Raw genomic sequence first — 9,710 nt, 5'->3', positions numbered from 1 at the left:
GCTGCCTTTTCAGGGGAGATTCCAGCTTCTCCCATGGCACCATCTGTTGACAAAGGCCCCACTGCCATCACTAGCATAACCTCCTCCAGCCCTTCTGGCTCCCCAGATACAGCTACTTCATTGTTTCCTACAGCCTCTCTCATTCTCAAAGGCTCTCCTAATGCCATTCATCAACAGCCTTTGGTGGCCCAGATTCCTGCTTCTCCAGGAAGTGCAGACTTCAAAGAAACTCCTGTTTCTTCTGTTGGAACTATCCCACTTGTGATGACTAACCCGTCTCTAATTTCTGCAGTGCCTACTACCTTTGAGGTAGCTACTTGCATTTCTCCTCCAGTTTCATCCAGTCCTATACATAGTAAAGAGCCAACTTGTCCTACTGGTTTAGCTATGGCACCTGTGGCTCCCAAGGACCTTCCTATTCCTCAAGTAGTTACCACTTTGGAGATGCCAGTGTCTCCTCTGCCAGCTCCTAAAGACCTCAGAAATCTCCCTTCTTCAATATTGGCAAAGTTCCCAGCACAAAAAGATCTCCAAACTATACCTGCCCCTCCTGTAAAAGCCCCTGTTTCTCCAGCCCAGGACAGTCTTCCTACAGAGAAAGACCCTGCTCTACTACCAGTGACCCTGACAACCCCTAAAAATTTCCCCTCTCCCCAAAGTACATCATCATCTCTGGAGATAGCTCTTTCTCCTGAAGTCACACTAGCAAAGAAACACCTGGTAGAGCCTCTCCCTGTAGGTAAGTCAGCCAGTGCTACATCCTCTCCTGTGGATGTTCCCTCCCCAGTATCTGTAATCAGGTCAGATCCTTATGCTAGCCAGCATCTCAAAAGTGATTCCATCACGTCAACAGTGGCTACATTTCCTTTGGAAAGTGCTGACCCTGCTGGAGTGGGAGCTGTCTCCCTGGCTTCTAAAAACCGCCCAGCTGAGAGTTGCTCTGTGACTCCAGCTGTAACTTTAATCCCCCAGAATATTTCTACTTCTCTGGCTACTGTGACACTGGCTCCTGAAATTTCCAAGTCCATACCCCTTCCTTCTCATTCCCCAACTGGGACTCCTTCAAGTGCAAAGAAAGTTAATGATATTTCTCAAACCTCAGCATTGGCATCTGTGGCTTCCTCTCCTGGAAGAGGCCCAACTGAGAACCCAGGGACTTGTGTTACTCCATCTTCCAAAGGAGCTCAGACTTACCGAGCTGGCCCCCCAGCTCCTTTAGGGACTAGTGCGTCTCCTAAGACTAAAAAATCTCTACCAAAGAAGGGCTCTGCTAGCCCTGAGTCTCCTGTTAGTAATCTTTCACCCCTTGTTTCTACAGTTGAACCTTCCTTTGTCTCAGAGGCCAGTCAGTCTTCTCAGGGCCCTAAAACCTCACTAACTAAGAAGCATTCTCCCACTTGTCCATCTCTCAAAGGGGTCCCTGCTTCCTCAGCTTTAACTCCTCCCTCCCCCAAAGAGGTCTCAGTTATCCCAACTTCAGAAAGTATTCCATCCACCCCATTCTCTAAAGAAGTTCCTACTTCTCTATCTGTGACCCCTCCTTCCTCCAAAGAGGCCTCAGCATCTCCATCCTCAAAAGGGACCCCCACTTCCCCAGCTATGTCTCTGCCCTCCCTCAAAAAGGCCCCAACAACTCCAGCCCCCAAAGGAAGCTCAGCCACCCCACCCCAGAAAGAGTTCTCCACTCCCCTAGCTGTGATTTCTCCCACCCCTAAAGAGGCCTCAGCAACTCCATCCTCCAAAGGGACCCCCACTCCCCCAGCTGTGTCTCCTTCCTCACCCCAAAAGACCTCAGCAACTACAACCCCCAAAGGAGCCCCCACTGCCCCAGCTATGTCTCTTCCCTCCCCTAAAGGGGCATCAGCAACCCCATCCTCCAAAGGGGCCCCCACCCCCCAAGATGTGACGTCTCCCTCCCCAAAAAAGGTCCCAACCTCCAAAGGGGCCCCTTCTCCCCAAGATGTGACGTCTCCCTCCCCAAAAAAGGTCCCAGCAACTACAGCCCCCAAAGGAGCCCCAGCCACCTCAGCCTCCAAAAAGGGTCCTCCTCCCCCAGATGTGACTCTTCCCTCTCCCAAAGAGGCACCTGCAACCCCATCCTCCAAAGGGGCTCCCATAACTCCAGCTGTGTCTCCTCCCTCTCCTAAAAATGTCCCAGCGACTACAGCCTCCAAAGAGGTCCCTGCTCCCTCAGATGTGACTTCTTCCTCCCCCAAAAAAGTCCCAGCAACTACAGCCCCCAAAGGAGCCCCAGCCACCTCAGCCTCCAAAAGGGGTCCCCCTCCCCCAGATGTGACTCCTCCCTCTCCCAAAGAGGCCCTTACTCCCCCAGATGTGTCTCCTTCCTCTCTTAAAGAGGCACCTGCAACCCCATCCTCCAAAGTGGCTCCCATAGCTCCATCTGTGTCTCCTCCCTCTCCTAAAAATGTCCTAGCAACTACAGCCTCCAAAGGAGCCCCAGCCACCTCAGCCTCCAAAAGGGGCCCCCCTCCCCCAGATGTGACTCCTTCCAAAAAGGCCCCAATCACACCAGCCCCTAAAGGATCCATAGCCACCCCATCCCCTAAAGGGGCCCCAACTGCCCCAGATGTGACTCCATTTCCCAAAGAGGCCTCAACAGCCTTATCTTCCAAAGGGGCCCTTCCTCCCCCAGCTGTGTCTCCTCCCTCCCCAAAAAAGATCACAGCAACTACAGCCCCCAAAGGGGTTGCTACTTCCCCAGATGTGACTCCTCCCTCCCCAAAAAAGGTCCCAGCAACTATAGCCCCCAAAGGAGCCCCAGACACCCTGTCCTCCAGAGAAGGCCCCTCTCCCTCAGATGTGACTCCTCCTCTGTCCTCTAAGAAGGTCCAGGTAATTCCAGCCCCCAAAGGAGCCCCGGCTACCCCATCCTCCAAAGGAGACTTCCCTCCCCCAGAGGTAACTCCTCCCTCTCCCAAAGAGACCCCAGCCACCTCATCCTCCAAAGGGGCCCCTACTCCCTCAACTGTGTCTCTTTCCCCTAAAAAGGCCCCAGTAACTCCTGTCCTCAAAGGATCTCAAGCCACCCCATCCTCCAAAGGGGCCTCCACCCCTCTGGCTGTGACAACACCCTCCCCTAAAAAGTCCCCAGCAACTCCAGCCCCCAAAGGAGCCCCAGCTACTCCATCCCCTAAAAGAATCCCTACTCCTCCAGCTGTGACTTCTCCTCCCAAAGAGGCCCCAACAATAGCAGCCCCCAAAGAGGCTCCTACTCCCCCAGCTCTGACTCCTCCTCTCAAAAATGCCCCAGTAACTCCAGCCCCTAAAGAGGCCCCCTCTAGAGGGGTTTCCACTCCCCCAGCTATGACTCCTCACTTTCCCCAAAAGGTTTCAGCAACTCCAGCCCCGAAAGAGGCTTCTGCTCCCCTCCCTGTGACTCCTTCCTCTAAAAAGGTCCCAGTAACTCCAACCCCCAAAGAATCCTCTACTCCCCCAACTGTCATTCCTCCCTCCTCTAAAAAGGCCCCAGTTACTTCAGCCCCCAAAAAGGCCCCAGCAACTACATCCCCTAAAGGAGCCTCCACTCCCCCAACCCCAACTGTGATTTCTCCATCCCCTAGAAAGGCTTCAGCAAGTACAGTTTCCAGAGAGATCCCAGCAATCCCATCCTCTAAAGGGGTCCCCACTCCCACAGCTGTGACTCCTTCCTCCCCCAAAGAAGTCCCAGCAACCTCAGTCCCCAAAGAGACTGCTACTCTCCCACCTGTGACTCCTCCTGCCCCAGAAAAGGCCCCAGCAAGTACAGCCTCCAGAGAGACCCCAGCAACCCCATCCTCTAAAGGGGACCCCACTCCCACAGCTGTGACTCCTCCCTCCCCCAAAGAAGTCCCAGCAACCTCAGTCCCCAAAGAGACTGCTACTCTCCCACCTGTGACTCCTCCTGCCCCAGAAAACGCCCCAGCAAGTACAGCCTCCAGAGAGACCCCAGCAACCCCATCCTCTAAAGTGGTCCCCACTCCCACAGCTGTGACTCCTTCCTCCCCCAAAAAAGTCTCAGCAACCTCAGTCCCCAAAGAGACTGTTATTCTCTCACCTGTGACTCCTTCCTCTAAAGGGCCCCCCACTTCCTCTGCCATGACTCTTCCCTGCCCCAAAGACTTACCTACCGAACCAGTTTCAGTCATGTGTACCATGGGCACCATTGCTCCAGAAGCACCAAAAGAACTCCCAGCGAAGAAGGGCCTAACACCTCGTAAAGATATACTTGGTGCCCCAGTTCCAGAACATGCACCTGTCATCACAGCTTCTACTCAGAAAGGTCCAGCCGCCAAGAAGAGTTCTGCTGCTTCACCTCCTGTGTGCCCAGATACCTTAGCTAACAGTGATGCTAAAGGTCCCCATTCTACACTGGCTCCACCGATAGTCCCCACTCAGAAAGGCTCTTCAGTGACTGCAAAAGCCCTCCCTGATTCTCCCATGAAAGGCAAAGAATCTCTTAATTCCCCAAAGGGCTCCTTGCCGCCACCACCTCCTCATTCTAAGACATCTACCCCTCTAACAGCAGGTCCCTTGGAGAAGATCCTTCCTAAAGCTGGATCTGCATCTATCTCCCCAGCACTCACCCCACCAGTCTCTCTGCCTCCTGCTCCCTCCCCAGTTCCCCATCTGCTTCCTAAACAGCAATTTCTGCCTTCCTCACCTGGGCTGGTGCTGAAATCACCCTCTAAGCCCCCGGCCCCTGCTGATGAGGATGAGCTGCCACCTCTGATTCCCCCGGAACAAATCTCTGGGGGAGTGCCTTTCCAGTCGGTCCTCGTCAACATGCCCAGTCCCAAACCTACTGGGATCCCTGCCCCAACCCCCTCTGCCAAGCAGCCTGTTCTGAAGAACAACAAGGGTATTTGCCTTGGTTTGCCGTGTGCATGGTGTGTTGCCCACACCCCTCCTGGGGGCTGCCCACCAGAACTAACCCTAGGATGCGTGCTTTCTCTGATCTTACTGCTTGTGTTTGGATGTAGAACATAGAGTAATAGTTTTAAATGCAAGAGCTCTAGGAAAATGAAGCTGAATCTTGGTTTTCATTACCTCGGATAGTAACCTGTATATATCATGTATTGTGGTCCAGACTAAACACTGCCTCTGCCATCTTTTTTATTTTTTACCTAACTGATCTGACATTGAAAACCAAGAAAACTACCAGACCTTTAATTTGCTCTAATTCCTTTCACATCACTAACCTTGTCCCTGGGCCTGGCCTTTGCTAAAATACTGGGGAATCTGGGACTATTTGTATGTCTTTTCACTTCTTAGATTGGTAATGACCAGTTGCCCAGGAACTCTCTTTTCCTCAAAAACATAGAGACCTATTTTTCCTAGCCTGAGAATGGTGCAGGTGTATGCTTTTTTTCCTCAGTAGTTTTTATTAATGCTTGGCCTTTCTAGTAAGGAAAACTTAAAAGTATGTGAATTGTGTTTGCAAGAAATGGGGGGAGTCACAGGACAGTGTATTATAGGAAAAGTGACTATTAGAAGTAATAGGTTGATATTATTGAATCTTCAAGCCATGTTATACAGAACACTAGGGTGATTGGTTCAAAATAAGGCCAAGTGTGTGTGCACAACTGCTTCTGGCCTCTTCAACCCTCTTAAAAGAATGGAGGGAAACACCCTGCCTCTTCTGCTTCCACAGTGCAGTTCTATTAGGGTTTTTCCCCCCTTGGGATTATTGATTTTTTTCATTTCACTGGAGAGAGGAAGAGGGGGGGGGATGAAAAAGCAAGCCACCAGGTCTAGGACTCAAAGCACGGTGGGAGTTGGTCATGTGGGAGGCCAACACTTAACCATCACACTATCTACTGGCCCAATTCTGTTATTTTACACTTACATGTTTCTGGGATGATTGGGCTATTGTGTAAAATTTGGAGTTACATGGTCATTGATGTTTGTCTACGCCAAGAAATGAAGACATTGAGGGAAAGAAAGCAGTTATAGTACATAAACTACTCAGCTATATTTAGTGATTTACCTGTCATTTCTGGGGCTGTGTGTTTAATAGATGTGTTAAAATATATACTAGTTTGTGGTAAATTTAGGAGCCATCAAACTGGCTTCAGATAAATCAGTTGTTTTACATGTAATTTTGTGAGGTCTAACATAAGGCACTGATGGGGCAGGCCATGGTATGGTGCCTCTTTATAATCTCTAATAAAAACTGTTTTGTCATCTTAGGGTCTGGAACAGAATCTGACAGTGATGAATCAGTACCAGAGCTTGAAGAACAAGATTCCACACAGGCAACCACACAACAAGCCCAGGTGGGTGTGTGCTTGCTAACAGTTACAACAAGTATTTGTGTCAAAGAACATTATTATTTATGGGACCAGCAGTTAGCATAATGGCTGTGTCGCTGGACTCATGTGGTCAACCACGGTTTGAGTCCTGGACCCAGTGGCTTAAACCTCACGTTTAATATGCATGCCCAAGATCCCGAGAGGAGAATGGAGGAGAAGGGATTGTGGCGTGACCATCCCCCCTGGGGGGTGATTTCTCACTTTCTGTCTTTCTGTCTCTCTGTCTCTTTCTGGCAAGCGCACGCACCCTATAGCAAAAACTCCAAAAAAAGAAAAAGAAAAAGAAAGGGAATTGGGAACCAGCAGTTAGCATAATGGCTATGTCACTGGACTCCCATGTAGTTCACCGCGGTTCGCGTCCCGGACCGAGTGGCTTAAAACTCAGCGCCAGGTGCGTGTGCGTGCGTGCCCAAGATCCCGAGAGGAGAATGGAGGAGAAGGGATTGTGGCGTGACCATCCCCCCTGGGGGGTGATTTCTCGCTTTCTGTCTCTATGTCTCTCTCTGTCTGTCTGGCGAGCGCACGCGCCCTATAGCGAAAAATCTCTCAAAGAAAAAAAAGGAATTGTCATTATTTTTCATTTAACTTTATTTATTTATTTGACCAGAGAGGAACAGAGTGAGAGCGAAAGGGAAAGTGAGAAAGCAAGCCATCAGGTCTGGAACCCAAACCATGGACTGCCACATGGGAGTCCAGCACCCCTAACCACCATGCCACCTGATTGTCCCATGAACTTTCATAAAAGGAAAAAACGTGGATATTGTGGTATGCAGGTCTTGGGCTCCAGTTAACTCAACTGTTTTTTCTTCTTAGCTGGCAGCAGCAGCTGAAATCGATGAAGAACCAGTCAGTAAAGCAAAACAGAGTAGAAGTGAAAAAAAGGCACGGAAGGTAAGTTTTAAGTTATAAACAAGGGTTAAAGGATCTGATGAGGGACCAGCAGTTAGTGTAATGGCTATGTCACTGGACTCCCACGTAGTTGACCACGGTTCTCATCTCGGACCCAGTGGCTTAAAACTCAGGCCGGGTGCATGTACGTGCGTGCCCTAGATCCTGAGAGGAGAAGGGATTGCGGCGTGACCATCCCCCCTGGGGGGTGATTTCTCGCTTTCTGTCTCTCTCTGTCTGTCTGGAGAGCACACGCACCCTATAGCAAACCTCTCCCAAAAAAAAAAAAAGTAAAGGGTCTGATGAAGCAACCTGACAGGTGAAACACCTGCAGTGAAACTCTTAGTAGTAGAATCCTGTTTAATTAAAGTAGCAGAAGTTACTGTGGTAGAATACCTAGGAATTCTAAAACCAAATTCATTCTTAAAAAATTTTTGTTACCTGGGGAAAAGGCTTTGCTTTGGATGTGATATTATGTTCCATGCTTCCTAAAGATATTTCTACAAGAGGTATTGATAGGAAACCTGATGTTCATTTCTGTTCTTTAGGCTATGTCCAAACTGGGTCTTCGGCAGGTTACAGGGGTTACTAGAGTCACTATCCGGAAATCTAAGAATATCCTTTTTGTCATCACAAAACCAGATGTCTACAAGAGCCCAGCTTCAGATACCTACATAGTTTTTGGGGAGGCCAAGGTAAGTAAAGTTTTGGGGGTTGCTCTAGACCAAGGTATTCCAACTTCAACACTATGACACTTGGGATGAGATGATTCTTTGTTGTGGAAGGGCTATCCTGTGCATTATAAATGTTTAATGGCGTCATATCCATGGTAGTAAGCAAAAATGAATAGATAGATAGATAAATAAATAGATAGATACATGAATAAATAAATAAATCAGGCATTGCCAGATGTCCCCTAGGAAACATAATAGCTGAGAAAAACTACTCCAGACCAAAAGTACTTCTCTTTTTATAGTGAGGGTTTTGAAAAGATAGATAGTATTTACTACATATATATCACATGGTATATATATTTCTATATACTATCCTTTTACTACAAACTAATTTACTTACATGAATTTGTATTTTCTGCCCTGTAGATCGAGGATTTGTCTCAGCAAGCACAGCTAGCAGCTGCTGAGAAATTCAAAGTTCAAGGTGAAGCTGTCTCAAACATTCAAGAAAACACACAGACTCCAACTGTACAGGAGGAGAGTGAAGAGGAGGAGGTATACCAAAAAAAACTTTCATACTTTGAATCCTCTTTGTGTAACAATATGACAGTATTGGTGGATGGGTTCTATACTGTTTAAGGTTCTAAAACCTCATTGAGTTGAGTGCCTTTTGAATGACTTCTATTAAGAAACAGATTGGGAGCCCACAGGTTGTGAGGTGGTTAAGGGCACTAGACTCCCACACAGCTGACCGCAGTTCAAGTCCTGGAGCTAATGCGGTTCTCGTGCACGCAGGCATGCACATGCTCTCACGTGCGCGGTCCCTCTGGTTAAATTTAAGTAACTAAATAAATAATTTTTTAAAAAAATAAGAAATAGGTTGAAGAGATTCTGGCTTCAGAGGACTGTTGAAATTGTTGTCTTTGGGACCAGCAGGTGGTGTGGTGTGCAGGTGGCTTCCTGCAGTTCAAGTCCTGGACCTGGAGACTTGCTTTCTCGCTCTCCCTCTCTCTCTCTCTCTCACTCTGTCCCTCTCTGGTTAAATAGAAAGAAAAATAAATAATTCTTTTTAAAAAAAAAAGATAGAAATTGTTGTCTTTAATTTTGGGGGACTTTTTCCCTCTTTTAGGTTGATGAAACAGGTGTGGAAGTTAAGGACATAGAATTGGTCATGTCACAAGCAAATGTGTCAAGAGCAAAAGCAGTCCGAGCCCTGAAGAACAACAGTAATGATATTGTAAATGCTATTATGGTAAGTGTCCTGGGTTTTATTGCTGTACTCCCTCCACCTGAGCAAATGTGAGTGGCTTTATTTTCTCTGCTTAATATCAGCTAATTAGGAAACCTCATTCCAAGGTTTATTCTGAGTTGCAAACTGATTTCCCCCAGTTTGTTTGTAATTTATAAATAAGAATCTTTTATTCTCTTACAGGAATTAACAATGTAATCATCTGAAAAGGAGGACTTTTTTTCGTGTTCCAAAAGAATACTGCAGCCTGGTTTGAAATTTGTACTGTTTCTATCATTAATAAAGTTATGGCTTCTTGTTCGATGAACTAAGTGGGTGTTTGGTCTCATCCATAAAAACTCATGAAGCCTCTAGTAACTTATAAATGACTTTTTAAGAGAGGGATTTTTGCTATAGGACACATGCACTCGCCAGAGAGAGAGAGAAAGCGAGAAATAACTCTCCAGTGGAGATGTCCATATTACAATCCCTTCTTCATTTTCTTGGGATTTGCAGCACACATGCCCAGCGTTTGTTTTAAGCTGCTGGGTCCAGGACTTGAACCATAGTTGACTGAGAGTTCAGTGGCGTAATCTTTACACCATCTGC

The 9,710-nt window shown here is 47.8% G+C and overlaps 1 protein-coding gene across 2 annotated transcripts in view; it reads left to right on the top strand.

Moving 5' to 3' along the window:
* The window catches only part of NACA (nascent polypeptide associated complex subunit alpha), a 14,463-nt gene extending 5,030 nt beyond the window's left edge, over positions 1-9,433 (top strand). The window contains exons 2-8 of one of the 2 annotated variants that reach the window (XM_014582990.1): positions 3-4,858; positions 6,190-6,275; positions 7,125-7,202; positions 7,748-7,894; positions 8,300-8,428; positions 9,003-9,125; positions 9,306-9,433. In XM_014582990.1, the coding sequence (XP_014438476.1) occupies positions 3-4,858; positions 6,190-6,275; positions 7,125-7,202; positions 7,748-7,894; positions 8,300-8,428; positions 9,003-9,125; positions 9,306-9,320 (5,434 nt within the window). In that variant the 3' untranslated portion in view covers positions 9,321-9,433. The remainder of the gene's footprint in view (positions 1-2; positions 4,859-6,189; positions 6,276-7,124; positions 7,203-7,747; positions 7,895-8,299; positions 8,429-9,002; positions 9,126-9,305) is intronic. The other variant, XM_006165627.3, reaches the window with a different exon arrangement.
* Positions 9,434-9,710: the final 277 nt, after the last annotated feature.

This window comes from Tupaia chinensis, unplaced genomic scaffold, assembly GCF_000334495.1.
Source record: "Tupaia chinensis unplaced genomic scaffold, TupChi_1.0 Scaffold143970_1, whole genome shotgun sequence".
Taxonomy (NCBI): Eukaryota; Metazoa; Chordata; class Mammalia; order Scandentia; family Tupaiidae; genus Tupaia; species Tupaia belangeri.
The sequence above is the reverse complement of the archived record's forward strand: the minus strand, read 5'-3'. Positions and strand labels throughout refer to the sequence as shown.